This window comes from Myotis myotis, unplaced genomic scaffold (assembly GCF_014108235.1).
Source record: "Myotis myotis isolate mMyoMyo1 unplaced genomic scaffold, mMyoMyo1.p scaffold_m19_p_15, whole genome shotgun sequence".
Taxonomy (NCBI): domain Eukaryota; kingdom Metazoa; phylum Chordata; class Mammalia; order Chiroptera; family Vespertilionidae; genus Myotis; species Myotis myotis.
The window spans coordinates 38,259,896-38,280,353 of record NW_023416319.1 but is presented as its reverse complement, the minus strand read 5'-3'; the positions used below and the strand labels follow the sequence as shown (position 1 = coordinate 38,280,353).

Sequence of the window (20,458 nt, the reverse complement as noted above, 5' to 3'; positions counted from 1 at the left end):
GCAAAACAAAAGGAAATTAGTCACTAACCCAAAGAGAAAGAAGATACGTATGATATTTTTAAAAACACAAAGAAAAAAGGAATCCATATTGCTTATATGTTATGTTTCACATAGAGAAAGTGAAGAGAGCAGAATGAGGAAAAGTGTGAGGGAAACGTAAAGTCTGGAGGATGGGAGAATAGGTGAGAGGGGAAAGCAATTGTGTGAAGTAAATAAGGAGTCAGAAAAAAAGAACAAAGAACGATAGTTCAGAGTTCAGAAATCAATAAAGGTAGCTCAACTATGGTGCCCGGAGATTCCAGAAAGGACAGGCTGTGATTGTGGCAGCACAATGATTATGTGGAGAGCGAGGAGTTTAGTTTGAAAAACGGGGAAATGATAGGGTGAGCTTTGAAAAAAACTAGGTGTGGAAGATAAATGAAGGAAAAATAGTAGGAACTGGCATTAGTTTACTTATGGGAAAAGAAAGAGCAATAGAGTTTGTAGTCCATTGCTGGAGAAAGAGAGGGAAAATGCATCAACTGAAATGAATAGGTTGAGTAGAAAGTGCTGGGAGAGAGGATTTAAAGAATTGTACTTGAGTTGCCAGTGATCCTTAGAGATGTCTGAAAAGCAAATTTAAAAGCAAGCCATTTGCAGAAAAGATTTCCAGTTCTTAATATAATTCAGCGTAGAGGGAGGAATTATGAACGAAGATTATAAGAAGGGATTTTGCCTAGCTAAAAACCCTGCAGAGGAAGCCCGCAGTGGCATTTCTTAGATTTAAGCTTTTTCTTGGAAATGTCTGAAGTGGCACAGCTGACTGTCTTGTCTTGTTCCTCCACTGGTGGAGTTGATAATGAGCAATGAGGCTCCAAAAGGTAGGCTGCTGGAGGGAAGAGACACATTGCGCCTGAACAAACAGTGTAATTAGCCCTCCATCAATTCCAGCGACGGCTGTGGCTTTATGCAGGGAGGACAGCTGCCCATTAGTGTTAATTAACCAACAGGAGAGAGAGATATTAGGTGCTTCCCAAAGCCTGGCACCCCCAGGCAGGTGGATTTGACAGTAGTCAGAGGCTGAAGGTGAAGTGGGACTCAACTGTGGCAGTGAGAAATGGACTGGGCTTTTATTTGACACTAGAGGCCCGGTGCCCGGATTCGTGCACCAGTGGGATCCTTCGGCCTGGCCTGCGCCCTCTTGCAATCCAGGACCCCTCAGGGAGGTTGGAGAGCTGGTTTCGGCTTGATCCCTGCAGGCCAGGCCGAGGGACCCTATGGGTGCACGGGGCCTCTAGTATGCATATAAGATCTTTGGTTAATCTCTTCCCTCCCTCCCCCCTTCCCTCTAAGATTCATCAGTCTGTTCCATGTTTCCATGCCTGTGGTTTCCGCTCCTGCGTTGAGTGTCTTCCCCCTGGTGGTCAGTGTGTGTCATAGCTACTGGATGTTTGCTTAGGCTTTTATATATACAGATTCTCTGTTTCTGGCTACTAAGCATTCAGGGTACTGTGTATGCTCCTTTCTGTCCCAAGAGTGAGGCACTCATTAAGGTTGCCATCTCAGAGGGGAGAAAGCCCACCCTCTGCCCACAAGACCCAGGCCTGTCTGCTGACTTTTGGAACCAAGCTGCATACAGAGCAAGGCAGATACTGTGGGATTTCTTTCTTGGAGGCTGAGCCTGACAGCATTTGAATGGCTCCAGGTGCAGTGTAAGCCAGCCGCCTTCCTGAAGCAGGGTCAAGGTCCAGACTAGAGGATGCAAAATGCTCTCCTACTCCTGCAGCTGGGATTCCAGACCTTGGAGCAGTGCAGGCCAGAATCCAGCTCCAGCTCGTGCAGCCATGTGGAGCTATGTAGCAGTGGTGCATCGAACTACCTCCGGTGTAGCCCTGCTTTCTTGAATTTGATTCAAGTTTTACATTGCTTGAGATGAGAATGCAAATAACTAAATATATAGGAGATACTGTTGTAAAGATAGGAATGGAATAACATAACATTTAAATAGGTTTCATTATACAGTTAACTATTTATTAAATATAATTTTTATTTTACCCAGAAATTTTCAATACTGGGATTTATTAAAACATATATTTCACCCTAGCAGGTTTGGCTCAGTGGATAGAGCGTTGGCCTGTAGACCAAAGAGTCCTTGGTTTGATTCCAGTGAAGGGCACACACCTTGGTTGCAGGCTCCTCCTCAGGCCTGAAGCCTGGTCAGGGCTCGTGCACGAGGCAACCAATCCATATGTTTCTCTCATATTGATGTTTCTCTCTGTCTTTCCCTCTCTCTTCCACTCTCTTTACAAATCAGTGGTAAAAAATATCCTCAGGTGAGGATTAAAAAAAAACAAAAAACAAACAAACAAACAAAAATATGTGTTTCCTATTGACACATATCTTTTAACAAAATAGTCATAGTCATAGTTTAAAAAACAATTCATTTGATATATAGAAACTATCTTTCTTCAAGATTAAAAAAAAGTATGGATTTTTAGAGAGTGAGAGTGAGAGAGAGAGAAACATTGATGAGTAAGAAACATCATCAATTGGCTGTCTCCTGCATGCCCTCCTCCCCCCAATCTGGAATCAAGCCTGCAACCAAGTCATGTGACCTGACCTGGTGACTTCTTGGTTCATGGTTCTATGCTCAACTGCTGAGCCACACCAGCTGGACCTCTTTCTTTAAGATTTTAAAAAATAATCCAACTATTTTTGTAATGCTTCATTGCATTATTTCCTGACTCTGAAGCTAATCAGGAATCCGTGTTTTACCCATTTAATATCTTGCTTTGTGTATTTACATCTAAATGTTTCATTTCTTGAAGCTTTGGAAGGATTTTTCCCCTCTCTTCTGTTCTTCCTTGAGTGTCTACAATAGACCTAATACATGATAAATATTTGTGGAATTTGTTATTGTCTTTAGTCCTCTGTAAACAGGTTACTTATAAACATGGTAGAGAAGACAATGTAAAAATATTTTATTTGCAATGTTGACTTCATTCAGTTTTCCAGAGGCCTGTGAGCACACCACTGGTTGCAAAGTCTTAGAACTACAAAGAGGGGTAGGACGGTTTCTGTCCTCAAGAACATAACAATTTAGACTTCTGCAGATAGAATTAATGCATTGGTAACCTTCCTCTAATGAAGGAAGGTTAGTGAAATAAAGTCTCTTTCTTGGTCTCCATCTTCCCCTCTAGAGCTAATGCAAACATTAGTAATATTGAGAAACATTCCAAGATTGCATGGCATGTGTCTCAACATCATCATATTTTTTTTTTAGACCTTCACCTGAGGAGGATATGTTTATTGCTTTTAGACAGAGAGGAAGGGAGAGAGAGAGGGAGGCATCAATGTAAAAGAGACGCATGAATTGGTTGCCTCCCATATGTGCCCTGACTGGCGATCAAACCTGCAACCTTTTTAGTGCACAGACGATGCTCCAACCAACTAAGCCACCTAGCCATGGCTTATCATATTTTCTAATTACAGCTGTTACTCACCATATGGACCCAGCATTTCAGTATGTTGTGGAAGCGCTAGAGATATAACTTCTATCATCGCCAAACTTAAGGGGCCTGAATCTTTGATTTTCTTTGCAACCTATATCACATCGCTTAGCTACACTCCACTATACTAGTATATCATGTAATTTTAAATCCAGAAGCCATCCAAGGAGCCCTCACAAGATTTGAAGAATCAAATGATGAGGGTAACATAGAAATCATAGAATTTAATAATTGTGTACTGATTTGCATATTTTGCCATCGTTTTCATACACACATACACAACCATGCTTACCCCACTCCTGCTTCTCCATACACATGTACCCACATTCACACACATATTGTGTTCTTTCAATTTGTCTTACTATGGGCCATTAATGCTGAGGAATAAGAGTTTTTCTCCAGGATTATAATTCTAATAATTTAAAAACTTGTTTACCTATTTTCCTCAATGTTAGACTCTCTCTATATAAAAGCCTAAGTGACCGAACCACCAAATGACTGACCGGTCAAGTGGTTGCTATGATGTGCACTGACCACCAGGGGGCAGACGCTCAACACAGGAGCTGCCCCCTGGTGATCAGTGCACTCCCACAGCCAACCTCCTGAGGCCCGCCTACCTCCCTAGGTTCCTCCCCCAGGCTGGCCACCCCTCTCCCAACCATCAGCCCTATCGCTGGCCAGGCCAAGGGACCCCACCAGGCCTCTAGTTTAATCACAAACACATGACTGTAAGGAAAAAAAAATAATTGTGCCAGTTGCTAATCTGATATCTCCCCAAACAAATGCTGTCAGACAATTAATTGTTAACTGTCACTAAGAGACCCCCCTTTTTTAATGGAAGTAAGGAATATATCTGGATGTGGGTATTTTGATGAATTAGGGAGTCAGGTGGTCTTGGCTGGCTCATCCATAACTGAAAAGTTTATACAATATGACTTAATTAACTTTGCAGTGTATGACAACTTCTTTTTCCACACTAGCAATTGAATAGAATAAATGTACAAAAATATTGGTTCAGAATTAAGCTGACTGAAAACTTTATGTTGGTCATAGCATATTCCATCTCTGAGAAAATCAGTTCTCTTTCTGCCACTTGAGAGGTCAGGTCGCTGATCATAAAATTGCTTTGAATTTTGACGTCAATTTTAATGATAATGAAGGCCAATTATAGAATTTTTTGACTTATGCCCTTTACGCACTGATCCTGCTAATAAGGGCTTACTGAAGCTGCATGCTTCATATTTATGCCTGGCCCTAAGCAGACAACAAAGTAGATCACCAGTTCAGGAAACTATGCTTGATCTCATCTTTAATTTATAGTTGAGATTTGTTTTGTCTCTTTGATAGTTAAGTACATTTTATTTTATGCTGTTATGTTACATTTACTTGGCAGGAGGAACCTACTTTTTTTCCTTTGGGTGGCGATTCTAGGTGAATAATAGCTTAATTTAGAGAGGGACCTTGAGGAAACTGTCTTGATGGCTTTACCAGGGTAATTTACATTGCATATCATGTGCTATATGTCTATTCCTATGGCTCTATATTGTTTCAGAAAAAAGATGAGAAAAGTTTTTGGTGAAATGGGACTCTTAGGATAGTATATATTGCAGTCCTCAATTTAAGCATTAGAACACATACTTTAGATAATTCATTAGAAGAACCATTCTAATAGCCAAATCTATGTTTAAGTCTTGTGTGTGTGTTCACCTCATTTCTTTCTTTTATGAAGGCACACACTGACACCGCACACTGAGGCCTGTTGTTTTCAGAACAACATGGGCATACGTCCACTTAGGCAAATGGATATTTTCAGCTTTAATGATTCATTGGAGTGGAACAAGTTCAGATGTCAATTGGAATAGAGTTGGAGGGCAAGGTAAGAAAAGAAAAAAGAAGAAATGTGGGACTATATTATAATCTCGTAATGATAAAAATCATCACCTTGGGCCTGCTGCAGGTAGATACACTGACACAGACACACACACACAGACTACACTATGCATGGGTACATTTTGAATTTCAAACAAATATAATTTTATTTGTTATTAAGGTCAGTTTTGTGTGGTCTGATTGGCAATAGGCTTTGATGCAGTTGATATTTGTCATTATGTCAAATAAACATGAGGTAAACCCAATGCCTGGATCTTTTGTTTTGAATTATTTTAAATGTGCAGCATATGAAACAACAGAAACTGTCTTCTACCTAGCATCAATTAATTATTACATACCCCATTTTAAGTGCTTCTAGATTCTCAGAATTTACAGTGTCATGATTAAGTGACACTCATGATTGGTATGAAGTCCAAATATAGCTACAGAAAGTTTTTTATTCGCTTCAAAGTGAAAATTACTTTGCTGTTTTGTTTATTTGTTTTTTGGTTAGAAAAGAGATTCATTATACTAGTTCAATCCATAGATTTTTAAAAGTATGAAAAAGGAGAGTTGAAATTATTTTGAGTCTTCTCAAAGATAACCACAATTAGCATTTTGGTGAACAATATTTTAAATATCACACTTTCATACACACACACACACACACACAAACACACACACACACTGCTATAATAAATAGGATCATAATATACATTCTTTTTTATTTGTCATTGGCATGTTTCCAAGTCAATACTATTATATCCTGCATATAGAACCATTTCATTAATCACTGATTTATAAATTAGATAACTATATAGTGAAAAAAAAGTTACGTGGAAAAATTTCAGCCAGTATAGAAACATACAGTTAAAAAGACATGCTTCTCTTCATGGCAACAGTAATCTAACTTCCTGTCCCATATACAACTCATGTTAACAGTTGGGGTTTATCACTGTAGACTTCATACTTAGCATTTATACCTGTACATAACATAATTTTATTTAAATAGGAACATACTTTATATACATCCTGAAATATTCTTCACTTAAAATTATATATTTGGGATATTTTGACAGCAGAGTTTTTTCCTCTTTTACAGAATCATAGTATTACATAATATGATTTATTATCCATTGATATATATTTATATTCATTTTAGTGTTAAAAATGCAGTTGAACTGACCCTCCTGTGGCTCTATGCTCATTCACACATGCAAGCATTTCTGGAGGACAGACTACATTAAACTGAATTGTGCCAGTTTCACAAATTTTAAATTTTTACAGATGAGGCTAAATTGCCCTCTGAAAAGTTGTCATATAACTTCCCAGTTGTTCATACCCTCAGCAATCCTAGATAATATAAAACTTTTTAGTTATTATAATGTTAAAAGCAAAACGTAATTTTCTTAGTCACATTTCCTGCTAAATGAATCAAGAGGTAGATTGGGCATCTTTTTATGTATTTATCAGTCATTGTATTTCACATGTGAAGTATCTGTTTAAATATTTTGTCCTTTTTTAAATATCTTGTTTCTTATTGATGTTTAGAACCTATATACCATATGGATAATAATCTTTCCTGGGTTATTATATATAACAAATACTTTTTGTAATCTTTTGCATTTTGACTTTTTAGGTTTTCATTATTTCAAATTAAATAAATTATGCAGTCATATGCCAGTCTTTTACATATATTGAATTTTTTTTTTAATTTCCTACCAGGTGGTATTCAATTGGGTCATCAACATTATTGTTTCCATTGCTCTGGAAAGCAAACTTTCTCTGTGTTTTAATTACTCACTCATTATATTGTTCTTTATTTTTCTTTTTCTGTAAATTATTTTTACTAGTCTTTCATATGTACATGAAAAGTAATATAAGTTCAATTTAGATTTATTAAATTAGTAAACAAATTTAGTGAGAGTTGACATTTTATTTTACAATATTGAGTATTCCTATCCAAACATGTATTTATTCTCATTCATTCAGTTATTCTTTTACTAGTATAACATTAAGTAAAAAGCAATACATATAGACATATGCATACAAATATATGCATATAAAAAATATAATTGTACTATTTCATAAGTATACATACTAAGAAGTTTTTAACTTTAATTGCTATTATGAAAGTGACATTGTGTCACTGTAACTTTTCTCTGATGGCAGTTGATGTATAGGAAAGGAATATATATTATTTATCCTGTATGAAGCTGTCTTACTTAATATTCAGCATATTAGATAATTATCTTGCATTCACTAGATGGACAATTTTATCACCTGAGAATATATTTCTTCTTGCTTTACAATATTTGCAGCCATAATTTATTTTTTAGGTTTATTTACATTGACTAGAACTTTAAATAAATTATTGATTTACCTCAGTGACAGTGGGAATGCTTGTCTTAATTTTAAGTTTTAAGCAGGATATTCGCTTTCAGTTTCTGGAATTTGACCTGTTTTTGTTAAGAATGATTCCTTGTATTTATTTACTAAGGTTTTTGGTTGGTTGTTTAGCTTTGCTTTGCTTTAATAAGAAAAGGCACACAACTATTATCAATGTTTTTCTAAAATGTTTTGAAATATAGTAAGACAAGGAATTTCATTGTTTGATTTCTCAATCATAAACCCTTGGTTTATTCCTGGGACAAACTACATTGTCTTGCTGTATTATCCTTTTACTAAATAGTTAGATTTAATTTGCTAATTATGTTTAAATTAACAACCAAATTGCCTGATCACTCTATCTCCTGTCTAATTCCTGTGTAATTTTGTTATCAGATTACATAATAGTAAAATAAAACTATTGAAATGGGAGGAATAACCAAAGACAGAGGCAAATGATTATATTAGAGAAACTATACCAGGGACAGGATTGTGTGATTTAAAGTTCATAAAGTTTGGGAGGCAGCTTAAGATGCATAGTCCAAGAAAATAGGAAGTTCCTTGGTAATAACTTGTTTCCATGAAACATCCTGAGTACAGTGGTCTCTGTGAGATTCACTTACCTCTAGCTTCCTATGGACTTTAAAGCTACAGTTTTATTCTCTGACTCTTTCATGTGGCCCTCTTAAATAGATTGTGTTTCTTGAGATTTGTTTTCATTGTCTTTGATTTCCCTGGCAGTTCCCAGCCCACATGATAGATGCATAATCAATATTTGTTACTTATGAAATTGTTTCCCTGCACCTTGCCATGCACTTTTATAGCACAATTCTATTAGTTAAATGTTCTACAAAACTCATAATTCATGGTCATTTCTTGTTACTACAAGTAGCTGCCCAGCAGCACTGTTTCACGGAGGAACGGGAGTGCTGGGTTGTTTAGCCAGAGGTCACTTGGATGCCAACATCATAAGACCACAGACCCTCTGCTATGCTTCTCAGACTCAGCCCCAGGCCCCTGAGCTAGGCTTTTCTGGAAACAAAGCATGAGATCATTACATTACTTTCTGGAGGAGACACTAAAGCTCACAGGTGTGCTGAAGGGAGTTACCGCACTTTTTCCGTTTGCCATACTTACCCGCATTTGGCAGCCAGCTTGGGCCCTTTGAAGAGTTATTTTATTTGATTAAAAATAAATTAATTGAAAGCTAAATCAGGAGCTTTTCAGTGATTCCCAATTTGATATCTTAAGTGAAAGTAAAACTTGAAAGCCTCTTCCCCCCAGGCTTTGTTAAGTAGGATGACCAGACAAGAAGAGAAGTGTGTTACTTCTCTTTGAAGTCCAGCTTTCTAAGCCTTTGTGGAATATTGCGAATGAATTTCAAAGGGAAATCTCATTCCTCTTTCTCGCTTGTCCTGAATTTCTGTTGCTGTCTCCTCCCTCTAAGCTCCATTTTCCTTTCTCTCTTTGGGGATGATGCATTCTCAAACATACTAATTTATGCACTTATGCATTTATTCATTCACTGAAGTTGGGCTACCATATTCACTATTTCTTTGGCTACCATATATCAGGTACTAGGAACTCAGGGCCCAAAGATGAGAAAACAGGGATGAGGTCCCTGCTCTTATAAAGAGATGAAATGAACACTAGTCTAATAATCTCCTCAGTGAATGTAATTACAAACTGAGACTCATGCTCTGAAGGAAAAACTTGACTTGGGTAGAGAAGGGTCTTAGGGAAGGGTGGAGGGTTGCAGTATTGGTGAAACTTTTCCCAAGGAATTACTTTTGAGCTGAGGTCTGACCAACATCAGTTAAGCAGGTCTAAGTGGTATAAGGTTGGCAGTGAGGAAGGAGGAGGAACACGTTCTAGGCTAAAGAGAACAGCATGTGCAAATGTCCTGTGGCAGAAGGAAGCATGACTATCTGAAGTAGATTAATATATCTGAAGCAAAATAATAATAATAATAATAATAATAATAATAATAATAGTGATAATAAATAACAACAACAAACTATGCATGATGAGTTTAGACCAGATTATATAGGGCTTTTTAGGGAAGGTAATATAGTGTGGAGATGGGAGAATGATAATAAGGGAATCAAGTTTGTTATTTGAAAAAACTTGTCAGTGGCAGTATGGTGAATATATTGTAGAGAAGGCACAATGACTGGAAATGAAAGCGAAGACTGTACACAAGGATCTTTAAAAAACTGACAGTAAATTTGAAGAGGGTGGGGAGCAAGAAAAGTAGATAATACAAGAAATATTTGAGAGGTGAAGTAGAAAGAAATGAATAGATGGGAATGGGGGAGTGAGTCTTGTCCAGGCAGCCTCTAGCTCTCTGCTTTGGGTTACAAGACACATGGGGTCACTACACTACCTACACAGTCCTCAGTTCACACGAGGCTAGTGTGGGCATCATCATTCCAACCAAATGACTCTAAGAATGGCCCTCTGTGTGGCTAAATCAATGGATAATTTTAGGAGTCACTTATTTGATTTCTCAGTGTTTGATTGTTGAGGCTACCTTCTTGACATTTTCTCTTCTCCCTATCTCTACAACTTTGTGGATAACCTTCTCTACTCCTGGCCATCTTCTCTAAGATTCATCATAGGGTTCTCCTCTTCTATCTGCCTAATAAATATTGGTGTCTAAGAAGAGTAACTGGACACTTCCTAACTACACTTCCTAACTATACACCTAACTGCATACCTGTTGGATGTGTCTACTCATATATCTCAAGGGCAACTTAAACTCAGAGTGTCTAGTCCGACTCTGGATATTGCTCAATGCCTTGAGGAACTTTTGGTGTTCCCTCCATCAGTGATCTGGCCAGTGACTTAAAAGTTTGCTATTTGCTATCATGTCCAAAGGGCACGGGCCTCTCTTTCCATTCTTCATGCCTCTTCACGGGATTTTGTGAATCCTTGTCCTTTTCCAAATTCAGAAAGAAATCTGTCTCCTTCTCAAACACCAAGTTAAAAAGAAAGAACGGATGTCAGCTATATTGCTCAATACCCTTACTCAGAGTTTGCCTATGTTCATTTGTTTCTTTGCTACAGATTTGTCAGATTTGGATGTTCCCAATAAACATGTATAGTCAGACAGAAATTAACCCTGGACTCAAGAGCTTTCTTTTCTCACGTATTCTTCATTCAAAACTTAAAGTATAAATCTGAATAAAGAATGCACTGTAGTCAATTAAAAAATAGATACTTACCTTTATGCTCATATTATAGATGAGTAGGAACTTTTCTTTTTGATAAAGAAGGGACTCTGCTTTTCTTGAATTTAGATAAAGATATGGCACAATATCAATAAAAAGTCTGGTCCATCATTTCAATGGAGGGGACCTTTGTGACTACTTTAATTCAGGGTGGCATAAAGAGCACACCTTTCCCTGGTTAATAGTCTCCCGGTTACTGATTGGTTTGAGTATATTTCTTCTCCCTGTTTAACTTTTTTCTTCTATTCATACAATAGAAAATTACAGAATGGGGTAAGAGGTCACAAACTGGTATCCTATGAACTAAAGCAAGCCAACAGACTGTTATTTTGATAAGGCAGTTAAGTTTTACCTTTTATTTCTTCTTGTTTTAATGATCTGTAATGCCTGTAGGTAGAGCATGCACACAGACGAGGACCCACAACCCCACCCCAACCACTGAGTTACATGTATTCCCTGCATGAGTCCTAAAAACATTTAGGTCTAGGGTTAGACCTTTTGTTAAGTTCTTTAGGCTTCTAAGGTTGTAATTCATAAAACCTTTTGAGAGACTCAATGTTCTTGTCCAACCTTAATTAGTAGAGAGATAGATGAGCTGAAAGGAGATACATACATAGTCAGGGCTAGCAGGTATCAGGCCCTCTCTGTACAGTATCTCCTTTAATCATCACAGCTCCCCGTGAAGTGCGTATTACCATATCCATTTTACAGATGACAAAACAGGCTTAGAGAAGTTAAGATCTTGTCCGTGGTCAGAAAGCTTATTAATTGTGGGAATTAGGTTCAAACCTAGATCTGTTTATCTCTAAAACATTCCAATGCCCTAATTTTCCTAATTGGGTAGAAACTTTCCACAAGTATCTCTTGAATAATGAAGGTTAGACGCAGACTTTTGAAACATTGTCAAAGTTAGATATATCAAAGATGTCAGATGTCTTAAAAATATCTTAAACTATTTCACTAAATACTTTATTTGCATGGTGGTTTCTTTGACTAGTAGGGAATTGCCTTCATGCTGTGCTTTGAAACATACTTGACTGCCAGAAGAGCCCCATAAAAATTAGGAATAATTATTATTGGAGGAAATTTGGCTTTGATTTACACATTGATGTGACTTTGGAAAATATGTCACAGATCACTCAAATTAGAACTGTAAAGAGATTTTATTTCTATCACGTAATTTTTTTTCCTTCACAGAATACTAGCTCCCTTATAAATTTTAATCGGTATAAAATATTACTACAACTCCATGTTCCTTAATCTGGAAATAGCACTACTTGATTTATCTAGAAAGTTTCCCTAACATAACAGTTCTGGTAAAGAAAAGTTCAGGTATTTCTGAACAAAAGAAGACAGAATATTAATGTGGTCATTAATTGAGTGGAAAACATTTAGTTGTGCTGCATTTTTAACTGAGAATTTTGTAAAACTTAAGTCTGCTATAGGGAATAAAGTTAACAATATTGTAATAGCTATCTATGGTACCAGGTGGGGACTTGAATTATCAGAGGAAACATGTTGTAACCTATATGAATGTCTATCCACTGCTCTGTACACCTGAAACTAACACAAAATAGTATTAAATGCAAACCATAATAGAAAAATAAAATAATTTTTAAAAAGGGAAAAAAAGACAAAGAGATCTGATGACAAAGGCAGAAACCCTTTCTCAATGTTTTTCCCATTAACTCTTCTTGCCAGAGGTATATGAAGTTTACAACAATTTTAATTCAGTTCAACTTTGCTTTGCTACTAAAAACAAGAAAAAGAATGATTGATTATGAATTTAAGTGATGGAATACCCAAGCAACAATGGTGCTAACATTAGAGCCATTTAACTTTCTTTTATAACATGGAGGGTGGATATAGGACATAAATTAATTATATTGAAGTACCTGACAAAATTTAAAATTACAAATATAGTTGTATAAGTATACTTTATGGAAATATTGAGGCAAGCAATCAGAATAGTTGAAAGAGTAGGAAATGATTGACCCTGCAGAATGAGATTTGGGGGTTTTGTTTCATGATGTAAGAGATTGCTATCCTATCTAATAAAGAGAGAATATGCTAATTGACCCTCACACCTTCGCAAAGATGGCAACGCCTACAGCCAATAAGGAAGGAATATGCTAATTGACTGCCCACCCTCAAAGATGGTGGTGCCCACAGCCACAAGATGGCCAGCAGGGGAGGGCAGTTGGGGGCGATCAGGCCAGCAGGGGAGGGCAGTCAGGGGTGACCAGGTCAGCAAGGGAGGGCAGTTGGGGGCGACCAGGCCTGTAGGGGAGGGCAGTTGGGGGCTATCGGGTTGTCAGGGGAGCAGTTAGATGTTGATCAGGCTGGCAGGGGAGTGGTTAGGGGTGATCAGGCTGGCAGGCAGAAGCAGTTAGGGGCAATCAGGCAGGCAAGCAGGCAGGCAGGCAAGCGGATGGGAGCCAGCAGTCCCGGATTGTGAGAGGGATGTCCGACTGCTGGTTTAGGCCCGATCCCACAGGTAAACACATAATATAATATACAGATGATAATATTGTAGAATTATACCTGAAGTCTATATAATTTTATTAACCAATGTCACCTCAATAAACTCAATAAAAAAGAAGTTCCAGAAATTAATGATAAAAATTAATTTTATTTTACATTTAAAAAGCTAAGTCTGCTCATATGAACAGAAACTCTCTGCTTAGGGTAGTTTCCATGTCACTGGATTGGCTTATAACAAACATGGTGCCAAGAAATGTTCAGAACAAGAAATGTTCAGAACAAGATGTCTATTTTTAAATGGGAAAAAGAGAAAGATGATACATGGAAGGAAGGAAGGAAGGAAGGAAGGAAGGAAGGAAGGAAGGAAGGAAGGAAGGGAGGGGAGAGAGAGAGAGAGACACTAGATGGGGCACTTTTTTGTAAATTTTAAATTTAGGATTAACCAGCATTTTTCTGATTTGGCCAAAAGATTGAGCTAATAATTTTTTCTCTTTTACTTAAACAGTGCTCAAATTTATGGATAGATATTTTCTGCAAATGCAGTGCAAATTATCCTAGACATATTAAAGCAATTAGATGACTGAATTTCACTTTCTGTGAGTGGATCCTGGGGTCTGGGGAGAGGGGTACCGAAGCTGCTGCCCTTTTCAAATAATTCACAAATGTGCTAATTATGTGTCAGATTTGAAAGCTGAGGCATTGTGACCTTCAAGCCAACAAAAGACCTTTTCAAGTAAGCCATTCCATGTACATTAATAAAGTGAATAATGCCCTTCCACACTTAAATAATGTATAGCTGTTATTTCATTGTATGTAAATGGAAAGCAAGGAGTGGTTTCACTGTTGACATGTTAAAAGAAATGCTATTGAAAACAAAGGCTATAAATCCATTTTCATAACATTGGTGATATTCTTCAACTAGTGATCCGAAGATATGTTCGTTGTTTGCTCCCATTGCATGCATTTCATGTGTGGTTTCTCCACAACTAAACGTATTTTGGATTTGAGCAATAAAAACTGCAATGTACTCAAGTATATAATGCTGGAAAATGATTGTTGGAAAAGCAAACTCTTTGCAGTGATGAAGACAATGATGCATTTTGTAGGTTGGGGAAACACTACCCCTCTACACAAATAATCACCTGCTACCAAGAGGAATGGTGAATAACTGAGGCTCAAAGGAAGGGAAAAGAATCTCATGCTCTTTTTTGTGGCTCTTTCTTTTTTAAAAAAATATATATTTTTTTTTATTTCAGAGAGGAAGGAAGAGGGAGAGAGAGATAGAAACATCAATGATGAGAGAGAATCACTGATTGGCTGTCTCCTACACGCCCCCACTGGGGATTGAGCCCTCAACCCAGGCATGTGCCCTTGAGGGTAATTGAACCTGGGACCCTTCAGTCCGCAGGCTGACGCTCTATCCACTTAGCCAAACTGGCTAGGGCTCTCATGGCTCTTTAGTGGTGTAAAGAAAGTAGTGGTGAATATTGGACTTAGGTAATGGACATAAAGGTACTTATTTGAGAGAGCAGCGTCTTCACTGGGAGAGCATAAGTTTCAAAAGCAATATCGTATAAAGGAATTTTAGTGTCACTAATGCTTGGATCAAATGGACTTCTGGGATGCCAAACAGTGCCCACGCGGTTGTAGTAGAAAATCAAGAACAGGAAGAAGAATTTAATTATCTTGTATTTGTCCAGCTTTGTAGTATAGTTTATGCCGAATAAAACATGAATAAAGATACAGTCATTCTTAATGCAACTTAAGTAGACATAAGAAATCTCTGGGAAATAATAAACTAATTACAAACTTAAAATAAACCACAATCATATGAGATTCCAAGAACTTATTAGCATTAAATCCACAGATAGAAATTTTTTCAGCCCCATAGGAAACCATAATACTTGGTATCTTATTGTGAATTAGATGTTGATACCAAGAGACTATACAGGGTTTACTGATTCACTCACTAGTTATTTCTTTTGTTTTAAATAATTTTATAGGGACCTTTGTTGTTATTTGCTGTAATAGATTCTCAGGATACTTTCATAAAACAGATACCACGGACATTTGTGAGAATGCTAATGTCTGTTACTGAGACTTTCAATGTATGGGTACATGTGCTTAATTCTCTAGGAAAACAAATATTTCTGCATTTTCTTGATAATCTGAAATAATTTTCAATATTTTGGATTGTATTTAAGGTGGCAAATCTTGCTTGTTCCATGTCAACAAATGAAGATGGAATTAAAATTGTCAAAATTGCAGCCAACCACTTGGAAACTTTGTGTCCACAGGTATGACCACGTTACTGCCTCTTCCACTAAACTAGCTGTAAGAATTATCTACAATGCTTCAGACTCTTATACACATGGAACGACATTTAAATATTTATTTTAAACACAGAAGATAACTCGTCTTAAGGTCACGGTTCCTTCTTTACTAATCACCTAGTTCTTTACTGAGCACATGGTTCTCCTAACATTCCCTAAGGCCCATATCAGAATCTTGTGAGAGAAAGGTATAGCTTGAATCAAAGCAGTGTTTTGTTCAACAGATTTCATGTCTTAGTCATTATTTATCTGAAACCTCCAACAGAATGAAAGAAATGACAGTTTTGCCCCTTTTATCAAATGAAGGCATGGGTTTGAAAAAAGCCAATAAATGTTTTCCTGTCTACAGTTCAGGAGTTTTTGAAATCTGAAGAGCAATACATTTTTAGGGAATTATTTTTAGATGATTAGTAATCCTGAAGCCATGGATCAAGATAGGCATAAGGGCAATCGTAATCATGTTGTCTTAGAATACGCTCTGTATTCTGTTCCACTACTCTATTTCTTTATCCTTGCAACAGTATTGCAATGTCTTAATTATGGTTTTATACTAATCTTATCTGTTATGCAAGTTGGTTCACTTTGTTTTGTTTTTTCTTTAAATTGCTGTTGTTCTTATTTTGCTCTTTCATATAATTTTTAGTTCCATGAAAATACATGTTAGAATATTGAAATTGCAAAAATATTTTAAATTGTTTTAGATATTCAGTATCCTTTAAGATATTGAATCTTTTCATTGATAAACATGTTTTATGTATCTCCATGCCAGATCTTTTTTAATGTTTCTCAGTGATTCCTTAGTTTTTTTTTTATCATTTATTACAATAAATTACATGGCTACATGCTGAAAGCTTCAAAATTTTTCTCTCTAGGATAACCCACTTCCCTAATGACCAGACTTTAATATCTAGTTTTCCCCTTGACATTTCCACTTTGACATCTAGAGGACAATTAAAACTTGAAATAGCCAAAATGGAATTCTGGTTGTTCCATCCCCATCTCATTCTGTTGCTGCTTCTGTCTTCCCGATTTTACTAATGGCATGGCCATTCATCTGGTTGCTTGGGGGGAAAACCTAGAGATTTTCTTTATTCAGTCAGTAAGCGGTTATTGAACATATAGCCTGTGGTAAGCACTGTTTATGCATCTGGGGAAAAATAGTAAAGAAAACAAACAAAATCCCTTGCTCTTGTGAACCTTATATTCTAACTAGAAGCTCGGTGCATGGACTTGTGCACAGCTGGGGTCCCTTTGCCTGGCCTGCAGGGATCGGGGCAAAACTGGCTAACATCTCTCGAGGGGTCCTGGATTATGAGAGGGCAGTTCTTGGGTGACGCACCCCGGGATCAGGCTCCCTCCTCTCTGGTTCCGGGTGCGTCACCTGAGAACTGCAGCTGCCAAGTCACTGCAGCTCAGAGCTCCTGCGTGGAGCGTCTGCCCTCTGCTGGTCAGTGTGCATCATAGTTAACGGTCCGATGGTTGAACACTCGGATGGTTGCTTAGGCTTTTATGATATCTAATGGCTAATTTTTTCTATCTAATCCATTAACAAGTCCTATCAATTTTACCAAAAATGTTTATCTTGAATCTATGTATTTTTGTCCATCTTATCTCTCAACCCCTTAGCCTATATCACCATCATCTCTATCCTGGGCAACAGAACTGTCATCCTATATGGCATCCATGTTTGTACTAATGTCTCTCTAATCTACTTTCTATATAAAAGTCAAATTATAAATATATTTATCCCAGTGATTGCTTTTCTTAGCTATTTATAGTAAATGCAACCATTTTTATGGCTTAATCAGACTCTTTTTAAAAAATATGTTTTTATTGATTTCAGAGAGAGGAAGGGTGAGGGAGAGAAACATCAATGATGAGAGAACTATTGATCAGCCACCTCCTGCATGCCCCCTACTGGGGGTTGAGCCCTCAACCTGGTCATGTACCCTGACTGGGAAATGAACTATGACCTCCTAGGTTCACAGGTCAATGCTCAGCCACTGTGCCATACCAACTGGGCTTAATCGGACTCTTATGATCTTCCTATTGTCTAACTTCCAGCCCCATCCAATATTATTTTCCTTTTTAATCCTCAGATCTCTGTGCACTGGCCTTTGTTTCTAGAACACAGTAAGCTCCTTTGCACCTGAGGGAGTTTGCAGTTGGCCGTTTCCCAGTGCTCTTTTCCCAGATGGCCGTGTAGACAGCAACTGTTATGTTCAATTTGTGAGGACTCCGCTCAAATATCATCTCCTCAGAGATCAATCCCTTACATCACTCCTGCAGTTCTATCATATCATGTTGCCATATTTATTTCTTTTAGAGTCTATCACAACCTCAAATTATATTTTATATTATCTTGTTACTTTTATTGTATATTTTCACACTGAAAAATAACCTTCATGACGGCAATGATTTAGTCTTCCTTATTCACTGCTTATAACCAAGTGCACCTAGCAAAAATGTAGCATTTTCTTGTCCTATAAATGAGAATGACCAGGATTTTAGAATAATAAATCATTCTCTTCATAGAGGACATGAAGGTTTTTGCCAACATCTTGATGACGCTTTTCCTAACATGGCGTGTCCTCTTTTTGACAACATAAAAAATACAGTATAATTATTGAATTGTAACTAATGAAAAAAATCCTTTAAATGGCTGATTAATAGATAGTTGCTAGCCAAGCGTGAGGCCTCTCTTGGTGGGCTGAAATTATTTGCTTTTGACAATAGCTCATTTCAGTGTTTTCCTAGTGATTTGGATAAAATTATAGGATAATACTGTTAAAACTTTAGTTAAAAATAAGAGGATAAAGGAAACATATTAGCTGAAAGAACCCAGTCACAAAGAATTTGGGTATTCTAGAATATAGACTAAATCTAAATATCCAGATGAAATATAATAAGTATAATAATTAAACCATATATACTGAGCACTCTAAAACAAACTGCAAAGATAGAGAATGGAAGAAATACAGCTTAGCAAAAATTTACCCTCCAGGAAACCTGCAGGTTTTAGTTGATTGTAATCTCAATGTGAATCAACAGTATAATACTAGTAGCCTGGTGCACAAAATTCGTGCACATTAAAAGGGAATTAATTGCCCTAACCAGTTTGGCTCGGTGGATAGAGCATCGGCTTGCGGACTGAAGGGTCCCAGGTTCGATTCCGGTCAAAGGCATGTACCTTGGTTGCAGGCACATCCCCAATGGGGAGTGTGCAGGCGGCAGCTGATCAATGTTTCTCTCTCATCGATGTTTCTAACTCTCTATCCCTCTCCCTTCCTCTCTGTAAAAAAATCAAGAAAATATATTTTTTTAAAAAGGGAATTAATTAGCAGAGATATTTTAACATTGCTATTTGCCCTTTCCCTATAATAGAAATGTGAGAGGTGAAAGGAAATTAGTAAAATGTATATGAAAATAATATATAAATTTATTAATAAATAAACAGTAACAAAAGGATATAACAACAACAGAAGCATGATATAAAAACAATAAAAACATGATATGAAAACAACAGAAACATGATATAAAAACAACAGTGATGCAAACAATGACTGATAAAGTGATTAAACTTATTCTAATATCTCCCTGTATACCACATTAAGAGTGAAAACACTTTCAGAGTGCTTGACTTATTTCCCTTGTGATGAAGTACTTAGAACTTTAACTGTAACATCACATGGTCTTCAAACTCTAGAGAAAGCAACATATAACTGACCATGTGCAAAAATGGGTTCGGGTAGGAACATGCCTACTCTGTCTAGAGTTTGTCCTTGTGATTTATTAATAGTCATCACAAATGCTGGCATCACGGGAAACCATTGTTGAATCAATTTAAATGGGAGGCCAGTGTCAGATGGGGACAAATTAACTCTTGGAATCAGAACAGCCTCTCCCTCTGCAGATCCTGTTAATACTTCAGCTTCGATAATGTTAGGTTGTAATCTTTTGATAATAAATCTGGTACCATTACAAAGACCCCATTTACTATTGAGATTTCTCAATAGCATGATGATTGCACCCACTTTCAATTTTAATTTATGACAGGGCATTCCCAAAGGAATAATACTATTCAGAGATTCGATGGGGAAATTTTCCTTTGTTTCTTTGTTATGGGGTGGGGCCACAACATTAGTAACAAAGAAACAGAATTAAAACTTTATTGTGGGGAGCCACTACAGTGTTTTGGATAGGTTCCAGCCTTAGACTGATGAGAGGGCACAGTCCTCTCATTGCCACGTGCAAGTCCCAGCTTGGAGGGCAGGGCCCTCCCAGGACAATTATAGCCAACAGCTGTAGTTGTAAGCTTGAACCTATGGTCCAAACACGTGGCCCCACATGCCTGAGTGATGTGGGCTTGATAGAGTTCAGGTGCATGTAGTTGAGTAGGATTGAAACCCAGGAGAATGTTTGTAAACATCTTGGTCACGCCCTTACTTTGCCTTGTAGCATCCGCTATAAAATAAAGGCATGGCTGTGGGTGTGGTCGCTGTCCCTCAGAGAAGCAGTGTCTCACTGAGACCCGGCATTCATTCTCTTGTCTGTCTTTTCTAAGCCTTTCAGCTGCCCCACTCAGGTTCACCCCGTGCTGGCGCGGCACACTTTAGAAAGATCTCCCTCCATGCTCCCAGGTCGGGTTCCTGCCTCAAACTTC

The 20,458-nt window shown here is 37.4% G+C and overlaps 1 protein-coding gene across 1 annotated transcript in view; it reads left to right on the top strand.

Moving 5' to 3' along the window:
- Positions 1-20,458, top strand: part of CTNNA3 (catenin alpha 3) — a 1,292,302-nt gene that overhangs the window by 789,930 nt on the left and 481,914 nt on the right. Inside the window, exon 10 of the mRNA XM_036336865.1 lies at positions 15,667-15,759. Coding sequence (XP_036192758.1) covers positions 15,667-15,759 — 93 coding nt within the window. The remainder of the gene's footprint in view (positions 1-15,666; positions 15,760-20,458) is intronic.